Source organism: Apteryx mantelli, chromosome 17 (genome assembly GCF_036417845.1).
Source record: "Apteryx mantelli isolate bAptMan1 chromosome 17, bAptMan1.hap1, whole genome shotgun sequence".
NCBI lineage: Eukaryota > Metazoa > Chordata > Aves > Apterygiformes > Apterygidae > Apteryx > Apteryx mantelli.
The window spans coordinates 12,759,687-12,780,384 of record NC_089994.1 but is presented as its reverse complement, the minus strand read 5'-3'; the positions used below and the strand labels follow the sequence as shown (position 1 = coordinate 12,780,384).

At 36.0% G+C, this 20,698-nt stretch overlaps 1 protein-coding gene across 2 annotated transcripts in view; it reads left to right on the top strand.

Moving 5' to 3' along the window:
• SFSWAP (splicing factor SWAP) overlaps positions 1-19,182 on the top strand; it is a 54,475-nt gene extending 35,293 nt beyond the window's left edge. The window contains exons 14-19 of one of the 2 annotated variants that reach the window (XM_067307273.1): positions 4,787-5,052; positions 11,296-11,451; positions 12,813-12,938; positions 15,243-15,413; positions 16,262-16,334; positions 18,766-19,182. In XM_067307273.1, coding sequence (XP_067163374.1) covers positions 4,787-5,052; positions 11,296-11,451; positions 12,813-12,938; positions 15,243-15,413; positions 16,262-16,334; positions 18,766-18,831 — 858 coding nt within the window. In that variant the 3' untranslated portion in view covers positions 18,832-19,182. The remainder of the gene's footprint in view (positions 1-4,786; positions 5,053-11,295; positions 11,452-12,812; positions 12,939-15,242; positions 15,414-16,261; positions 16,335-18,765) is intronic. The other variant, XM_067307274.1, reaches the window with a different exon arrangement.
• Positions 19,183-20,698: the final 1,516 nt, after the last annotated feature.

Below are 20,698 nucleotides of genomic sequence, written 5' to 3'. Positions count from 1 at the left end.
AAAGATAACTGTGTAGCATTTCACTTTTTGTTTTTTCATATATAATTCACATAGACACTTTTGTAGCAAGCCAACTAACACATCTATTAGTTGCAATCTGTCCATCATCAACAAACACAAGTTCATTGGCTTATGATAGGGAACAACTTCTAGTTTTAAGGACTGCAAGAGTTAGATATGCAGAACTGGAGTACTGATTTGGAGTGCTGGGTTGAAGAGTTTTTTTGTTTTGTTTTGTTTTAACAAGCAAATTGCATTTCTTCTAAACTATTTCATAATCTGAAATTCAAGCTTGATTCCAAAGCATGAATTTTGTTTATTCATTTTGAACCAAAACCTTAAGTAAGGCTAAATATTGGGAGGGCTCATGTTAAGATGGGATTGGGGGGAAGGGGTTGGTTGGTTGGTTTTGTTTCTTTTACAATTTTTTCAGTTTAATAAAATAATGCTGGCTCTTTGCATGAGTTGAATTCTGAATACAAGTATTACACTTGTAAGGGATACGTACAGTAGGCCATACCACCTTTTTGCGGGGTTAAAATGTTTGACTACTCATATGCCAGCTAAAAGCTCTGATGCTTCCCAGCTCTGTCAACATGAACAACATTGTTTTTAGATGGGTCTGGGAACAATAGGTAGAGAAAAAGGAAAAGAATCTGTGGCCAGGGCTTCTCCAGCTCGTTGTAGCCAAGCCTCATGGGAGGAAAATTGGCATGGGTTGATGTCTGTCTTGCTTCTGAACATTTGCTTAATGTTTTTATTAACAGTATTCGACCATAGCAGATTATACATATCTTGCAGAAGGGAAAACCTAACCTGCTAAATCATTACTTACTGCAAAAATGTTTAGTAAATGTAATTTGTGTAGTTGAAGTCCAATCCCTGCTGTCCCTGCCAAAGGAGGGCCTATGGAGGCCTATTCAAAGAAAGTGGTCTTAAGTGACTGTTAAGTGATACAGTGTCTCCCAGAATCTACTGGGACAGGTGATATCTGACAATAATAGGAGAAGGGGCCAGCACTGGTGGTTCGCAAGACAAGGCTTCATATATTCCCTGTAGTACAGTGTGTTTAACTTCTTTAAAGTAGCTACTTGATGTAAGTGACAGCTGGTTTGTGTTTGTAGTACAGTATATTTTTTGTATACAAGCCATGATTTAGCCAATAATGTATTTGCTGGGTTTCTAATACAGACTATTCTGCTAATCTCTCATATTGTATACTGTGTCAGAAATGCTTTGTGGGTGATGAGTACTTTGATTTGCATGTAAAAGACAGTTAGTTATACCCAAACTCTTATCTATATAACTCTTACCCTCCAATTTAAACAAGGAGAGATTTTGCAATCATAATGCTGTAAAAATTGACAAGCACATAATTTGAAAGTAATTCTGTTTTAATGGCATGTCCCAAATGTCATCTGCCTTTTTGCCTTTGAATGTAAAGATTCTATAGCACAAGGCAATACTTCTTTTGCTTCTTTCATCTTTTCAGTTCTGAAGATTTGTTTTTGTTCTTTTTGTCAGATGATTTGTCCTTACATTTGTCCTGTGTATAACAATATTCTTTCTTCTGCAGAGGATAATATGTTTACAAGTGAGACAGAAATTCATAGTGCAGGTTTAAAAATAAGATGCTATTCAAGATTTGCCAAGCATAAGAGGGTTATCAACTAGTACAGATCATGTATATCTCTGATACTTACTGCTGTAGTTGACCCTATTTTTTTTAGCAATGGACCATAGGTATTACAGTATGCATCTACAGAATGATAAACGTGTGCAAGTTGTATATAATTTTATATCTGTGTGTGTATATATATATATATTTTTAAAAATCCTTGATTTATGAGCAAAACTTAATTGTCTAATGAATATTATATGACAAGTACTTAAAGAAGAGCTTTAGGGAAAACTGAATCTTTCAGGGTCATCCATTTCTTAGTTTGTATTTTTTTACTATATAGTTTTTATATCTTTGTTTGGCATGGAGGCAGGCCATTTGTGGGGGAAGGCTCTCTTCATCTTGTTTTATAAAAAGAACAGACAAAAGCATTAAAACAAAATTGCATACTAATGTGGCATTTTGTGGGAGGGGGAGAGGAAACTTGCTGGCATTTGGAACTTGGGGGGGGGGCTTGCTTTTGTTTATTATTTTTTTATTATTATTGTTCAAAGTACTTGAGATATAAAGCCGTACTGATCCATACAACAAACACCAGTTCACGGCCATTAATTTGTGTGTAGTTGGCCATTCAAACTTGAAAATGCAAAATTATATCTATTTTTTCTTTTATTTGTCTGAAACTAAGAGGGTGGATTCTTTCAAAGATTTTTATTCAGCAGCATTACTTACACACCTAGAAACTTTTCTGTGTGGCTTTGCAACTTGTTGGCATTAAGTTCTTTCACTTAGCTCTACAGTCCGCGCAGGTGGGGTTTTGGACTCTTTTGCTAGTGATTTTTTCCATGAAGGCAAACGGAGTTGCCACTGAGGGATTCGGTGCTTTTCTTCGCAGCTGATCTTGCTGTTGTGCCCTGACGGCTATAATCTCAGCTCCCCGTCTCAATGGTGTGTTGTGTAGATTTGGTCCAGCAGGTGATTTCTTTTTCTGTGTCGTCTTGTGCTCCGGGACCTACGTGTTCACCGAGGGGGAAAAGTCCCTTCTGCATGGCTTCCACTGTAGCTTCCCAAACGTGACTCAGTAGTAACCTGAAGCGGTTCTGTCTGAACAGGCAGAGAGCTTGTGACCACACCTAAGGGAGATATCTGACCAGCTCTGTCCCTCTTCATGAAAGCCTCTGGAAAGTCACGGAGAGCCCACCCTTTCAGCACCCCGATGCTTTCTGTATGCGTCGGGGCGCTGAACGTTTGGGGCTCTCCATTCCGATTGCTGAAAGCATCGCGACATTTGTGCTGAAAGTAACGTGTTGTTCAGTATTAATTTCCTTTTTGGTACTGGTGTGATAGCTTGTATTTTATGCAGCTAAATGAACTTGGGCACTGAGGGCTGTTGTTTCTTAGTTCTCTCTCTTGTTTTCCCTCTTAACTCTACTTTGCCTACAGCTGTTTTGTTTCAAGCTAGGAGAGGTATCTACTTCAAGGCAAACTGATCTGTTACATATTCAGTAATCTTCAAAGGGAAGACTAAGACACTGTATAAAGAGATGAATAACATTGTCGAGGAACAAAAGTAGGCTGCAGTAGTCTCTGAGGAAACCTTGGAGTTTGGAGATGAGGTGTCTAGAATTCTATGCGGATTGTGAAGTTAGTGGAATTGGAAATGGGCCTCTAGTAAACCAGCATTTCTGAAATAGGAGGGGCATTTACATTTAACTCAAGTGATCATGCTATGAAATGTTTAAAATCCTTGAAGCAAACAAGTTTAATACAGCTTCATTGCCATTTCTGTAAATATTGTAATAGCCGTTATCAGTTAAAGCTCAGAAAAGAATCATGGCTCTCTAATACTGGAAGGAACTCCCAATTTCCAATTATTCAAATGTGGTCAACTCTATTGCCTTGACATATTCACAGCAGGAGAAGGATAAAGAGAGAGAAAATATCACCAATTTCTAATTTGGTTATTTCACATTTTAATGGATTAGTTTCTATTCTGATCATGGTAAGCATCCTTGTATCAAATGGTGAAAGTGTCAGACCAGACAGAGCGGAAATTATGACAGAAGGAAACTGATTTCTCCAGTTGCCTTGAAATGGCAGCTTGGGGAGTGACAGAATTTGAAATAAGGAGCATATCTATAGTGCCTGACTTGAGTTGTTCTAAACAAGGCATTCAGCAGAATTTTCTCAGGTGCAAACTGATAATATGAAAATTTATTGGAGTATTGCTTTGCTTAATTAACTGTAGTCAGAATTATTCACTGAGTATGAATTAAGCAATGACCTGATTTATCTTTAAGATTAATAACATTTTATGATCTTTCCAGCTCTTTACATGCAAAATATTTATTTTACAAGGTATAGAAATATTTCGTATCAACGTTATTTCATTTTATTTTACTGTTTTTTGTGACATTGTAATTGAAGTAGCACAGTTCAGGGATGAAAGTGGCTTTAGAACTTAAATTTGAATGTCAGTAGTTCCTGATTGTATTTTCAACTTTATCCCTTTTTAAATAGAAAGGATACATAGATGAACCGTTATCTGATAGTGCCCATTTTCTAGAATGCATTTCTCTACCAAAAAAAACCAACCACAGATGAAAACTTCAGAACTGTGTCCTAGTTAAGCTGACAGTCTTACCATGTGTATCCTAACTTGCATACATACCTCTGGGGGACTGTATAGGCCTCTATTAAATACTGCTAGATACGTGTTTTGAAGATGTCAGCCTTACATACCCAATAATACTAATGCAGCACTGTGAAGATTTAAAGCATTTATGGGAGGTAGATTGTTATTGATTTATCAAATGTTTTCTTAAGCTGAACGTCTTTCTCATGTGCTTTTGTAAGTCAAAAAATGTAAGATGAGTTTTTAAGTATTATTTTCCTTGCTGTTGCACTTGTCATGCAGCATTTCTACAAAAAATGCATAGTACAGCTGGAAAGACTACTGAGCAAGATATCTTAAGTTTCTTTGCCAGAAGAAGGGTGCATTTATGTGGCGTGCACAGGAGTAGAAGTTTAGCCCTCTGTTTAGTATAAAGAACTAGAGATGTTTGTGTTGTCTATGCATATATATAAGACTTTCTCAGATTAAAAATTTGTATGTATCTTTGAAAACTGAATACTGTGTTGTTTTTTGTTTACCTTTGATTGCAGAGCGTCAGTAGTATACCATGTCCTGTTACTGCAGTAAGAACTTTACCAACTTTAGAAGTTAAACAAGCAGAAAGGCCTTTGAGCAAAAGCAAAGATCCTCCTAGGGATGAAGAAAAAGAAAAGAAAAGAAAGAAACACAAGAAAAGATCTCGGACAAGATCTCGATCACCTTCCAAGTATCATTCGTCGTCTAAGTCCAGATCTAGATCACACTCAAAAGCAAAGCACTCACTTCCCACTGCCTATAGAACTGTCAGGCATTCAAGGTGGGTTTGGAAATCAAATGTATTCTTTAGAGTTCTGTATGGGCTAATACTTAACACATTTCTGCACTTCTTTCATTTTGTAAGCTTCTTCATAACCGTTACGAAGAGCATGGTCACCTTTAGGATGCTGAATAAATAATAATCAAATGTAAAACATCTTTTAAAATAACTTTAACAACATAATCATTAGCTTCTAATTATCTAATGCAAAATTTGCACCAGTAAATGCTCTTTCAGTCTGGTCAGTAAAATACCTCATGGTAATATGTAGGAATGTGATTATAACAGGAAGAAGAGAACTTGCTAAGAAGTTTGTGGCTGTTGCTGGAATAAAGTAACCAGACAATATTAAGATGAGAGATAAAGAACCAGGTGGCTGAACGGCAAAGTTCAGAAAGGAAGCCAGCAGTTGAGTAGCATGTGAAAAGATAGATGAATGAATGGCAGGAGAGAGATGACAGGGAACCAAGAAGGGTGAAAACGAGGAGGAGGAGAGACCAAATAAGAATGTTGCCCAGTGCAGTTAACTCTATATTTAATCATTAAGGAGGTTAAGTTCATTATATTAATTCTCTGATTATAAGATTATATAATATATATTCTGTTGTTAATACTGTTAATCACATCTAAGACATTTGGGTCTCAGTACCTTTAAAGTTTATTGTCAGTAAAACTTTTAATATCTCAAAGCCCAACCACATAGCAGTTGCTGTGGTCAGTAGGGAGGACATATTCTTGGAGTAGTGTTTTCTGAATCAGGCTACAGAATACCTGAACAGTATTTAAGTAACTTTTGATTCAAATGATTTGTGCATATACATGCTACTATTGCTGTACATTTATCTGATGCACTCAAAATTGTATATTCTTTTCCTTTTATCTTTGTGGCCCAGCCTATGGCCTTATATGCTTGTTCCTGAGAAAAGCAGGTTCAGCTATGTCTCAGTTCTTTCCTACCCCTTTTTAGCAACGTGCCAAGACTTCTGTTCGCATATTTTCCTTGTGCATTTTCTGTTTGTTTGTTTAGCAAAGTATCTAACACTAAGACTAGTAAGTGTTAATGATTTAGAACTTGTTCTTTTATACTGCGTTTTTAGGTTAACTAAGATTCTTTGCTGAAGACATTTCTGCTATTCAGAGATTCAAGAAATTAAATGAAAAGAACTTGGTGCACAGGGTTAAATGATTGGTCTGACATGCTGCTTGTTTGACTACCTTTGACCTTGACAGTACTGATACTCCATATGTTTTAGGACACATTCCAAAATACTCTGTGCCATTCCTTTTCTGTGCATACCAGTGTGTTAAAGGGAGTGATGCTGAATGAAGCTTTCTGTGCTTAAGAAATGAATACAAGTCTCTTCAGGGCTAAGGAGATCTTGGAAAAGTCTCCTCGGGTGAATCACTCGTCAACTCCCTGTCAAGCCATATCTTCACTCAGAGCTGCCATGCCATTTCATCTAAGCTATGTTGTACATATTTGTCCACTATTTTATTGATTTATGGTAAAATCAAGGAGGAACATCATAGTAATGATGAGAGAATGAAATTGTCTTCCCTGGTACCTTCAAAAGGATAAAGAATCACCTGAGAAGATCCTTACCAGTACTTGGGTATGCAGCTCAATGTGATAAAGACAGTGCTGCATCTTGCATGAGCTTGTATCTGGCACTGAGAACTTGCAAGATCAGTTTGGTGTGTACTAAGATGTGTTTTCAATGACTTCAGGGTGATCAGAAGATACCTGGTCCTTTATAGAGGTTTGAATTCTTTCAGCTAGTCTACATTTGGTTCTGCTGGTGCCATGTTGAATTTGTCTACAGGTACAAATCAGGTAACAGGCATGTAATAGCCCTAACATAAGGAATCAACACGACACCTGATTAAATCTGGTTGGTTGTTTTCTTGATCAGCTGTTGAATCCTACACCTTAATTGAGAAGTCCAAAAGGCTTGATGCTGGCTAGCTGAATTTTACATTTGTATGACAAAATTTCAAGACATTTTGCACCACATCTTAAAACTTGACCAAACTTAGAGCTGAATGGAAAAGGCTTTTCTACCAGTTTAAGCCAAGGTTTCTTGAGGGTCTCTCCAATTCAGAAATCCATTTGCTCTGGGACTTTATGGCAGTATCATCATTGCTCAGTGGTTGCCAATTCCCTTTGAACTTTTTGCAGACCATTTAAAACACTTGTAGTAGCCACTACAGCAGGTAAGAGACCTGTTAGAAATCTGAATTACAGCATTTCAAAAGAACATGGCTAAACCTAAACTTCTGCCCAGTGTCCTCTTGTAATTCAAATTAATGAATGCCTTTTTCCTGACTCTTTTACTTAATATAGTGACAGTATTGGTTTACCTTAGTAGAGCTGTGTTACTCTTAACTCTTTTTTTTGTTGTTATTGTTATTTACCAGTAAAGAGCAAGTTGATGGGGAGACAGTTAGAATTTGAAATGATTTTTGTAACCTGAAAAAAGATCTAGTCAGTAAAGACAAGCAGGTCTTATGCAGGATGGATCAAGTATCACCAGTCGGAAGACAAGTTCCACAGTTGCAAAGAAGGCGGTTGTACTGAGATGTATAAACAGGAACAATATCTGTAAGATGGGAAGTAAATTTGTTGTTGCTCTGTATGGCAGTAGTTAGGCTTTAGCTAGAGTATTGTGTCCAGCCTTGTGAATGACACTTAAGAAGGATGTGTACCAGTTAGAGGAAGTTTAGAGGAGATCTGTAAGAATTACTGAAGCTGCGAAAAAGATGAAAGAATTGGAATTGTGACTGTTTGGGAAGACTGAAGGAAGATGAAATGAGTCTTCATATATGCCACGAAAGAGGGGAATAGGCCATTCTTCTTTCAGTCCCTGAGGTCTGGGCAATGAATAATGAATTTAAATTGATAAAAGGGAGACTAGAAAGCTTTTCATATTGTCTCAGTGGTAAAGGTAGTTAATACAGCTTGTGAAAACTCCATCATGGGAAATTTCTGTATCAAGAATTATAGCTGGGAAATACTGAGTAATCTTTTCTAGCCCTGTTTTTCTAATTAGCACCCTTGAAAAATTATCCATATGGTTCACATTATATAAGAAATTGTGATGATAGTTAGCCAGGCTTTACTGGAAGTGTCTGTTAGGCTTTGACATGTTCATTGTGCTTCCAAAATTAAGGCTTTTGCTCCTGAAACCAGAAAACTTTTTAAAGAAGCAAGAATGGGAGGCTGATTCATAACCCAGCCAGATAGATCTATTCTCTCTCTAATGTTTAAGTTAAAACACATGCCTTGTCTTACGGTTTCAAAACAAAAAGGCAAATGTTAGTGCCTAGCTATGAAGATGGTTGTTTTTTTCCCCCTTTTTATTTATATATTTGGTGTTAATTCAGAGCAATTTATTTCCTTTAATTATCATTTTGTCTCCTTCAGATATGGCACCTTTCAAATCTTTTTGCTCTTTCGTTTTCCCAAAGCTTGACCCAGAACAGTATTCTTTCCAAGATTCCTAAACCACTAGATGTTATAGCTTACTGCTGAATGAATAGTGTAAAGAGTCATTCCCCCCGGGATAAAGTTCTGAACTATTTGCAGAAGTTAATATGTGATGTTCGCCTGATGTTACTGAATTGGGGCTTATAGGGTAATCTTTATTGTGTGGATATTGGTGCTAAATTAAACTGTAATGTCCCTATTTTGAGTAACTTTGCTTTATTTGAATGTCTCAATCTAATGTTGTATGGTGTAGCTCTTGTCACCTTATTCTATTTTGTACAAAATGCGTATTCTAACCTCCAAATCTCAATATAGAACAATTATTGATGTTTTACTTAGCCTCTGGAGTGGACTGAAAAATAAAAGCTAGAATTTTCCCTTTCTGTAGTAATTGCTGCTACAGAACCTGTTAATGAAGTCACTTAGAATAACAGACAAGATCTTTTTCTTAATAAACAAATTTTCGTAACTTTTCTGTTAGGTTTGATGTATCTGCACAATGAAAATATGTATTTTGGATTTGGAACTGTTTCAACTATTATTCTTAACTGTGACAACCAAAAGAGAAGCTATACTTGTTTCATAATTTCTCATTAGAATATCTGCAGTTGGATGTCGATGAATAATAAACTCTAAAGTGTGATAATGACCAATCATCACATGCCCTGTATTTAAGAAATATTCTTAAAGCCTTAGATGTTGTGGGGTCTCCATATAGACATGTGTTGAGCTTCTATGTAAAAACACTCTTGGTAGTTAGTAGTTAATTGTAAAAGTTGTTTGAAAAAGTAATATTAGATTAAAAAACATAGTTACTATATAGCTTATTGTGACAAGTTTATAGGGACGAGATGTGAGAAGTGAAGTTCAACGTAGAACTTTACTGTAAGTTTCTGTGCTGTCTTTGTACAAGTGGAATTTGGTGTTCTTTACAAGCTTTTACTCTTTGGTTTTTGTATTTATTTGTTTATTTTCAAAATAGGTTTTGTGTTTAGAAATCCTACAGATGAACGTTGCAATATACCTCTGTGTATATCACTTATATCACTGGCTTATCATTTGCTTTTAAATTGTTAAAGGTCTAGCGGCTCTGCTTAATTTAAAATAGTCTTTTTGTATTTGTGCTTTTTTTTTTTTTTTTTTTTTTTACATATTTTCTAATGTATCTTCAGCAGTATTGAAGTTAAAAATTCTGTTCTGATAACAACAAATTGATTCAAAGAATGTTTTGGATATTCATTTTTCTAGTGCATCCAAACCTATTTTATAGAAACAAGTTAAAATAATTGTAGCTGTGTAAGGAACCCAGGTGTATTAGTTTTATTGTGGCATATAGTGTGCTAAGAGCAGTTCCTTTATGTAAATGCATGTTACTTTTTGTACAAAAATTAGTCCCATTCTTGATATACTGTGGTTTTAATTCTGGACCGGTATGACAGATCTAAACTTAAACAAAAATCATGGAAAGCAGTAAACCGTGTCCAGCAGCACCATAAGGTGTTACGGCATGGCTTTCTGTGGAGGTGTTAGTCCCAAAGAGATAACTAGCTATTATGAATTAGTAATTAATGCCAAGGATGAGGCAAATTTATTAAATCTGTCTTGGAAAACAAACAGCCTTTGGTACCTTTTCAATCACTTGTAGTGAGTGCTTCTTTGGTGCCTTTTTTCTGATTAACTTTAAAGCACTATAACAGATTTGTTGTGAATTGTATCTGATAAGGGTGGTTTTTACAGTACTGTAGACTGTCAGTCACTGGTACTCTAGCTGAAGAGTTTGAGGTTTTGCAATTGGTGGACAGTAAGTGTCAATAATGACCATATTAATGTCAGTCTTCATTTTCTATCAAATAGAAAGCATTTGATCTGAGTTTATGGTGTATTGTATGTGTGTAAGTGTGTTTGTGTGTGAGAAGAGAGGAAGGGATGCAAAGGAGCTCATTATGTATTGTATGATTTAGTGATTTGGTCAGATGAACTTTGGATGTTCAATTTTAAAATAGAATAGAGTTGGAAAGTCTAAAGTTCAGTTTGATCCTTTTTCTTTATACTGCCTAGTAATGGAACAGTGCTAAGCCATGTACATTGTTTATCTAGTTAATGAGTCACAAACAGTAATCAGTAGTGGGATGCTTTATTAGTGGGTTACTTTTGAGTGAGTTTGGATAGAATACTTAAGCGTATGTGTGTCTTTCTGCCTCAGTTTCACAAATTTAAGAGAAACTTGAAAGTAGTTGTTCTTTGTAAAAACAGGTATCTTTTTTTTTCTCCTTTCAAATCTGTTTTCTTACTGCTGAGGCAGTGTCTATCCATGTAGTTTCTATTCCTACATTGTAATGAGACATGCCAAGCTGCGTAACACTTCAAGCTTTTGGGATGCTACTAAACACAAGTGATATTAACTTTATTTAAATGAATAGTGTGTCTTATGAAATACCAGTTAGTCTAAGTAATAATTGATGTGTCACAGTAAAACTGTTAAGCTATTTTTAATTGTTTGAAGTTAATGGCCAAATTTCTTAACATTAGTAATTGGGAGAATGTTGTAGAACCAAGGAAGTCATATCCAGTTCATAAAAATGAAGCTAATGCGTTTTTCTTTCTGATTGTTTGGACTTTTTATAGGCTGGTCCATATAAGCTTCTTTCACTAAGGTTCCGCTTTTGGTTAAGGGACTGAGCCTTTTCAGGATTCTAGTTAATACCAAAACTAGCACATTTTATTCTGAATGTGAAGTGTGTGCCTCCGTATCACAGACTCACAGCATCCACAGGGACACTGAGCATGGAACCGAGTCTGAGCAGCTCATCAATGGCAGCAGCAACAGAGCGGGAAAATTATCAGTCAGCTTCGACAACGAAAAGATTTGACTGCTGGAGCTCTTTTGAGGGAAATCCTGGTAAAACGTCAAGGTGTCTGACTGACCCCCAACTTTATGATCTGTTTTTGGTTTTTTTTTTGGTTGGTTTTTTTTTTTCCTTTTTTAATCTTTCTGAAAGGCCTGGTAAAGATCAGATTTCTAAGTGAAAAAGGAGTTAACTTACAATACTTAACTGCCATTGTGGGGTTTTTTTAATCATTATTATTTTCAGTAGGCCTGTTTTACTGTAGGTGTAAGAGAAATGGCGTGTGTGTGTGTGTACACGTGTGTAAATACATATTTATATATGTGGTGTGAGTCTGCAGTGGTTCACAAATGCTTCTCTTTTAGTCAACACAAATTAGGTATTTTCGAGAAGATGAATGCTTAATAGACATGGAGTGAAGTCTGTAATACATAAATCGGAAAGGCTTTGAAATAAATAAATTTCTGAGTAAAATGATTAGAACTATGTAGCTCAGTGGGACCAAAACTAACTATCACTACCAAGAATTTGGGGGGGACTGGGGGGTTGTTTTCTCTTTCGTTTTTTCAAGCAGGGTCCCTGTCTTGCTCCCTTCTCCGTCTTCCCCCCCTCCCCTCCGTCCTTCAGGATTTTTCCCATTACATTGATTTTGTTACTAAAAAAATATCAGGTTTTACTTGTACATCCACTTAATTCCAAATCACGGAGGAAAAAGCGTAAGCTGTTTAAATTGATGTCTGATCTTAACTGGGCATGCTTTCTCTCTCTCTCTTTCTCTCTTTCTGTCTCTCTCTGTCCATAGGAAAAGTATTTCAAGTTCAAGTGCTAGTGCCAAACAATGCTGGTCATGGGTTGGTAGTCACTTGCACAGGTGAAAATCTTGGCCGTGTTAGGATTATTCTGCAACATCAGGGACAAAATTTCCTGGACTTGTCAGCGTTAGAGATGCACTGAAAACAAAAATTTCTCTTTATCTCTGTGATGCAGCAATTCTGAAAACGTACTGCTAATTTGGGACAAGGTCAGGCCTGATAATTCTAGGCTCCAAACCAAATTGGACTTGTGCATGCCAGCACAGTAACAGCAAACGCTGTTGCCACAAAAGGTGACTGTCTGCACTAAAGTAAAAACCTTGTTGCCTGCTGATGTAGAAGTTGACATTAGCACACGCTGCCATAGAGAACTGCTTCCTCCCCTGTTGGGAGTGAAAAGCAATGGATAACTCTGTCCTAAATGTACCAGATGGGTTAGAAATTCTTATGTAACTGACAAGTCTTGGAGACTAAACCCCCATGCTGATATAAAATAGGCATTTGGCTGGCGTTATATTTGGGTTTGGTGACAGCAGAATTCCACTGAAATAAAAGTAATGAGATAAATAGCATAAGTAACAAAAAACAAACTTTTTGATGTTTTTTCCTGCTTAGGTCACGATCAAGGTCACCTCGGAGGAGGGCTCACACACCAGAAAGGCGGAGAGAGGAAAGGAGTGTTCCAACGGCTTATCGCATTAGTAATAGTCCTGGAAATAGTAGGAAACGCACACGTTCCAGGTAAGTGTACCCAGTCCTGGAGAATGTTTTGTGCCAGCCTGGCGAGGGGCTTGAAACAGGTCTGATATTTTGTATACTGCCTAGGTAAATCTTAGGTTTTTGATCTGAAGTTTTATAAATCATAAATGGTATTTTGAAACATCTGTGGAAAAAACCATAGAAGCGCTAATTCTTCTCCCCCCATTTTGAGTATGCTTGAACACTAAATGTACAACCAGATCAGTGTACCTTACATATACTGCTGTTTCCTAGCTGTGAGAGTTCAGATTTTGTTTGGACTTGAGAGATTCCTCCTTGTTGGGTCGTTTTGTCTGGCTTTGATTGTGCTGGCTGTACGGCTGCTGCACAGAGGCAATATATTGGTACTTTGTTGTTCATACTGGTATTTTGAAGTTGTTTGAGAATACATCGTATCTTCACAAATAAGGGGAAACTCCAGTTTAGCAATCAGTATGATTTACATTCAGCAATTTTTTACTGTATGACTGGAATGGGCAGTATGAAACAAGAGGTGCCTTTTCTGAGCACACACTTTGCATATCATCTTTCTGAGCCTATTATCATCAAAATGGCGTAACAAGCGTTATTTCAGCTCACTGATTGCAGAAGTAAAGCATCTGCAAAGTGTGTGCCCAAAAGTCTTATCTTTTGCACCTCTAATTGCAATGTGAAAGGAAGTGAAAATTGTTCATACACATACATGTGCACATACAATGTACACATAACTGAACACATTGAGTTTATTAAACTAAGCATACAGAAATTTTCTTCTCATCTTTGAAGATTCTTTAACATTCTTCTCCATATCTCGTGTGGAGTAAGAAGCAAAGAGCTCATTTTCACCTATATGATTTTTAAAATACTCCTTTGTTGTTTGCTTTTTTTTTTTCTTAAGATAACTTGAAGTCTCTGTCAGCCTCTAATTGATTGATATGTGGTGTATATAATTGAGAGCTTCATCAGTATACTTAAACTTTGAGGGTTTTTTGTGTTCAACAACTTGAGATAATAGAAGCTTCTGTAGAGTTCACCTTGCAAATTTGGTTAAGCAGAAACGATTCAATATTCAGAATCTTAAAATGTTTTTCCTCTTAAAAAGGCAAGAATTTTTCATAGCTCTGTGTTATTTTTCCAGTGCAGAGTGTTGGTGTGTCTGCTGCTTGACCATTCAGCAATTTAAGCTATAAATGACTTTTTATGATTTATTGTGAAACAAACCAGATTCTTCCTCAGACAACGTTGTTTATATAGATAGAAATTGGGAACTTTTGTTAAGTCTCAAACAGAAAACAGAACAATGCACAGTAAAATATGGCAGTAAATGCCAAAAATGTAGACTGAAAAATAGTACTGGAGTTAAACATAGATGAGGATGTATTGCAGCTGTGATTGCAGAAAGCCTACTGTTTTAGTACTCTTAGGACTGACTTATTAATTTTTCAAGTAACTATCTAGATGCTGTGATGGACCGTTTTTCACAGTCTTCAGTTGTGGAGTACATTTTCCGCAATGCTGTAATGGAAGCAAGCTTTGGGTTCTAGCTCTGTTATAAACTAGTTTACTTAGATTTTCTGTGAGCGAGTAGTGTATGTTTTGCCTGATAGCTGAGAGCAGGTTTGAATTTTGTGTGGCAGCAGTCAACTCAGTGTTTGTTATGCACTAGACAGCTTGCTAGAGAGATGTGCCCACAATGAGGTATTTGGCCTCAAAGTTAATTAAGTAATTTTAATTACAGTAATGTCAATACTGGTATATAAAACATAAGGGCATAAATTCATAGCTAGATAAAAAGATGTTAATAGTTCTATCATTAGTATATTACTAGTTGAATTCTCTTAGAGCTTGATATTGCATATATGTTCCATAGTTTGTTCATTTGTGGGCTATGAATATTATAAAAGGTATATAAACTCTTAAGTTTCTCATAATACACCAACTCTCTGGTATTGTTCAGGAAGGAACTTTCCTCTTGCAAAGTTATTCTGCAAGTCTCCAGTGACTTTTCTCTGTCTTCCTTTGAACTATCAAATACTGGACAGTAATTTCTGAGTATCTATAAAGCAATATTCCAGGTGAGAGGCTCAGGTACTAGTAGTTGCTGAACCTAATGTGATTTAAGAAGGGCTGCTGAGGGAGTATTTTGTGTGACCATAGAAATACAGTTTGTGGTAAGATTTTAATGCTTGCTCAGTGCATGAGAAGTATCATGTGGAAGAGGGCTACATATAGAAGTATCAGAAGTAGCTTCCACCCAGCTAGTTTAATACTGCTTTAAATCTTCAATAAATTATTTCCTTCTTGCAGAAGTCCCCATGAAAAAAAGAAGAAGAGGCGGTCTAGATCACGTACCAAATCCAAAGCTAGGTCTCCTTCACCATCTGCATCACCAGGCAAACCATCCACACACAAAAATTCTGTACATTCAACTAGTGTCTCTCCTGTGGAGAGTAGGGAATCCAGCCAGGAACGCTCCAGGTAATACATTTTCTTACTGTAATATGACAGTGCTGACATCTCTTGACCATGAGTGTATCTTTTGACCTAATTTGTATAGTGAGGAGATTATCTATTTATAAATATATAGGTAGGTAGATACAGATATCTATATATATGTGTGTGTTTGTTTTTTGTTTTTTGGGGGGTTTTTGAAAGTAGAAGACACTGGGAGGACAGACAGTACTGTGTGCATCAGAGTCTAATGAAGATGTTGCAACTGTTATCTGCTGGAGTTTTTATGCAACACAATGAAATTTTAGGATCAGATTTCAAATACTGGAAGACTTCTAACATCACCTATGCTATACTTACTTTTTTTTTTTCCTGTTTAAAATAGTAAAAATTTTGTCAGAGAAGTTTCTGTTACCTTTGAGGTGAAACGTGATTATTTAGTATGGAAAATGGGAGATTGTGGACCTCATTCAAGTAAACATCTTGACATACTCTTAAAGTAAAGCTTGCACTGAAAATTCTACTACCTAATTCTAGGTTAGAAATTGGTAACTGTCACTAAATGTGATAACTCTTTGAAGTGGAATTTTAGGGGATTGCTTTAAATTGTAATGTGTTTGAGGGATTCATAATTAAGTTTCCGCTAAATACAAAACTCCTGTTGAAAATCCCTAGCCTGCTATTCAGATTTCTCTCTAATATCAGTTGCATGAGTGACTCTTCTGACTGTGACTTATCGTGGCTTCCAGTTGAATGAGGAAACTGTTGACTAATGTATGAGACTTGTACAATAAAGCCCAAAATTATGATGGTCAGTGAAATGAATCTTGAAAGCGTATACTATACATTTCTAATTCTGATTTTATCTTTTTTAGGGGAGTTTCTCAGGAAAAAGATGGCCAGATCTCTTCAGCGATTGTGTCTTCAGTGCAGAGTAAAATCACTCAGGTACAAACAAGCAAATTTGGAACATCTTGCCTGATTAAGTATTTCCATCATGTCATATTCTCCATTTAATATCTTGTACAATTCTGAGCTTTGCATACGATGTAGAGACATGCTCATTGTCATTCGTAATCTGTTTGCTTATCAAAAAAAACAAATTTGTTGCTTCTCTAGCTGCTGTCTTTTCAAGTGTTATCAAACCTCTAAAGGTCAAGCTCATTTTTAATGTACTGTTAAGATATGAAAGTCCACCTTATGCTGGAACCAACATCATCAGTTACCAACAGCAGGTATTATTGAGAGCCCATCTTACCAGGTAGTATTTCTAACTTCATTCATGGAAGAAAGAACGAAGGAGAATCACCTTGGCGGAGGTTAAGTTTGCAGGGCTGGCAACAGAGGAAAAATACGTTGTCTTGTAAACTAAAGCAAGTATGCTTTGCCTTGAGCAGTATCTTCAAGTCAGTGATTTTACCCTTGTTGCTGTTTACATATGTGAACTTTTGTTGTTATGATTTTGTTGATATGTTATGTTTGCTGTGAATCACTACTGCATGACTATCTGTGAATAACAGTATCGAGTATATGCCTTAGTATGGTGTGCAATGAACTACATGTATTCAGGTTCCCTAACAGTTTTAATGTTAAGATACTCAACCTTTGTCAAAATTATTTCATTTATTTTTAAAAAACGATTACATAGTATCACTGTTTACAGTTTTTAATTTCACTCGTCCTCGCAGTTTATACATGTGTCTAACTTTCTTTTAATTTTATATGTCAAGTTTAGAGGAGGAACACTCTTTCTGAATTATGCTTTGGAAAATTTACAAAACAAAATCAAAATTGCTCTTCATATTATTTTTTCATTGGATAGAAACTGATTGTTCTTTCAATAAATTAATATTGTTCCAAGATGTAATTCCCCTAGGGAAATAGTGGTAGTTGGGAGTTAATACTATTAGACTAGTACCTTACACACTATCTTTGATTCATTTTGGAAGAGAAACCAAGAACAGGAATATGTAGTAAAATGGACAATAAAAACTATAGGTACTGGAGAAAGAAAACAGAGCTCAAAAGCCATAGCACTTCTTCAGCTACCAAATAAACACACGGAAACCGCCAGTACAAGAAATGAGATATGAACTATGTCCGGGTCTTTGAGGTAGAGTAAACGTCCCATCATTTAAAAATATATACCTTTCAGACAAAGGTTACTGGTACATGTATTTCTTGTATTGAATGTTCTTTATGGCATAGCATCTGCAAGCTAATATTGGTCTGCTTGCTCAAAATGCAGATGTAAGAGAAGGAAAGATTACTAGTCCTGGCCACCAAACTGCAATACAGTTTAAAATGCCCCTGACAAACAGCTTCCAGAACTCATTAAAACACGGTTCTTGTTTTACTTTTCACAAATAGTAACTAAGAGCTTTTGGACTTCTGTGAACCTGCAAGATATGTCCCAGTACAGATTAGTTTAGCATCTTGTTATCTCTGAGGCAGCAAAGAAATCCAATTTACCTAATTATCAGCAAGATTGTTTTGCTGCCAGTGTGCTAGTTGACTTTGGCCAACTTTAGTATGTTTTCTCATTCAAATCCTCTCATCTATAACATGGGAATAATGATGCTGAATTCCCCTATGAAGTGTTTTGAGAGCTTCAGATGAAAAATGCTTAATAAGAACCAGGTATTTTAATTCATCTACATTGCATTTGTGAAGAAATGTTTTTAAGTAATTTGTAATTCATTACTGATATACATGTTTTATTTTGTGACCACTTTTTTGCAGCCCAATTATCGGATGCTATTTAGATGAAATTTCATTTGCTTTTGTAATGCTGTTCCCCCTGGATGCTCAGACATGTTTGAGAGTTGCTATTTTGTTTCACAGCAGTCTTGTGTTTCAGTCTCTCTGGCATATGTGGAAATTCCACTGCACTGTTAATTTTTGTTTCAGCTTTAAAATCGCCTTTGAAATTTAAAGTTTGACCACAGGGTTTGTAAAAGCTGTCCTGTATAGAATTGTTACTGTTTTCTTCTTACCATTTTTTTTTTCCCTCCCCCCCTCTTGCCCTCTCAGTGCTTAACAGTTTGGGGTGTCATGAAGACAGCCATAGTTTTTCAGTTCCAGTTAAGCTGACTTATGCTTTTTGTCATGTAGAAAAACACGTAGAAATTGTTCTAAATACTTCAGTAAAACACTTTGTAGCAGTGTAGTGAAGGCAGATTTTAGATTCAGTTATAGGAACTTCCTCCAAATTCCTTCAGCCTTTTAGATTAGGGGCTGTTAAAATTTGAGACTCATGACACTGAGTATCCTATGTGACTGGAGCATAAGGTAGCCATTTCATGCAGGTTTTAGTTATCACATGCTTCAGCTGTTTAAAGCCCAAGAAGTCTAATCTTTTTCCTCTTATTTTCTACAGGATCTTATGGCCAAAGTGAGAGCAATGCTTGCAGCTTCCAAAAACATACAAACTAGTGCCTCCTGAGAACTGACCATCGAAATTATGTGGGGGGAAAAATTATATAAAAAACTGCCTCATCTCAAATGTACAGCTGAGCTTAGCTCACTTGGTTCACAACTCCCTTGTCTAATATTATCAGAACTTAAGGAGCTAAAACCTATCTTTCTGTACAGAACTGTCTCCTTGGAATTTCATTGAATTTTTTCAGCCAGAATCTCTTTGGAAAGTTTTTGGTTTTTGTAAATTGATTTTTTTGACTAATTCTTCAGTAACATTTTATGATCAGCAGTCTATATGTGTATATTTGTAAATATCCTGTTTCTGTGATAAGGTATTACACAATAATAAAGAAGGAAACGCCTTTCATTAGCTACAGAGTTCTTGTGGAGTCTTTAATTGTTGGATTAACTTCTGTTACAAATTCATTTTCTTTAATACTTTGTCCTTTTAAAGTAGCAACTCTCTAGCCTGCCTGTGGGAGCAGCTTGAGTGGAGAAACACTTTTCATCTTCCTTCGTGCACACAGTGATGTAAGAATGCGTGTTTGCTGCGCATGTGAGTGGTGAACGGTTCTTTGCACAGGGCCGGAATTTTCTGTCCATCATTTAGCATGGTCTGCGAGCGTCCATTTGAGGTGTTGACCCTTTGGATTCGGTAACCAGTAGTCAGTAGCTTTTTTTATGTGCTTGTTCTCTCTAGCTAGCTAGAGAAGCAAGTGTATTTCTGTGGTCGTTCAGCAGGCATACTTTAAAGAAAAACAGCATTCTTCTATATAAGTATCCTTCATACTTTTGAGGAAGCTATTAACTAGCTTTTATGAATTACTGACAGATACCAGTTAATGCTTTTCAGAAGGCTTGTGAACTCAGTATTATTACAGGTTTATTTATTAAGCATTCTGTGTAGTACAGTGAGACTTGAAATTTTTTAATGAAAATGTTCTGAAAAATAGCTTGAAAGTGAGTATATAAAAAAGCAATCACTGAAAATAAGATAAAATTAAAGAATCCTCCAATCTTCTTGCAACTAGAGCTGAATTTATGTGATCTTTACTTACTGTTACGTAAATCTTCTAAAAGTGGTTGTTGTGAATCTTGTTTAAAGGGGTTAAGACTGCAGGAAGGAAGAAAATCTTGAGTGATGTTTAGACTAATGGATATTACAGTAGGCAAAAGAAGGCTGTTCTGCACAATAAGTATGTTTAGATGATAGGTTAATGATGCTCTTGGGACACTGCATTTTTATGATTTTTTTCTTTTTTTTGTTTTTTTTTTTTGTTTTTTTTTAAGTGAGGGCTGATGTTTTAAAATGGTCAAGTTGAATTTGTAAACTTTGTTTTAAAGAAAAATCTCAATAAGTACCATTGCATATCAGAAGGCATATATGTAGACCAAGATCTGAATCAAATCACTGAATGATCATCTTTGGATACCACTTTGTTCAGGAATATACAACTTGAGACACCTTAACGAGTCCTGATACAAAGATAGTGGGAGCATAGTTATTCCTAAAATTTACTTAAGCTGGTAAGGGATCTTTACAGTTCTATGATGTAAGGGTGTTTTCCAGCCTTCATTATTGAAAGAGAAATTGTGAGTGAATGGATTTTATACTGTATTCTTCTACAGGTATAGACTTAGTTTGATTTCTGAGTATAAGGACATATATTAGAAATGCTTTATAATTATACTAAATAGATTTCATCATCATAAGATCTTCTATGAAAAAAGTTACATTAGTTTTGATGCATCTCATTCAAGGCATTTATCTGAAATGGAGATATGTTCTCTAAAATTGGTATGCTGAGCTCATTTCAAATTTCATGAAAATTAAACACAATGGTCACAGCTGAATCACAGTCTTATGGTGTTGAAGTTTGGATGCTTTTCTC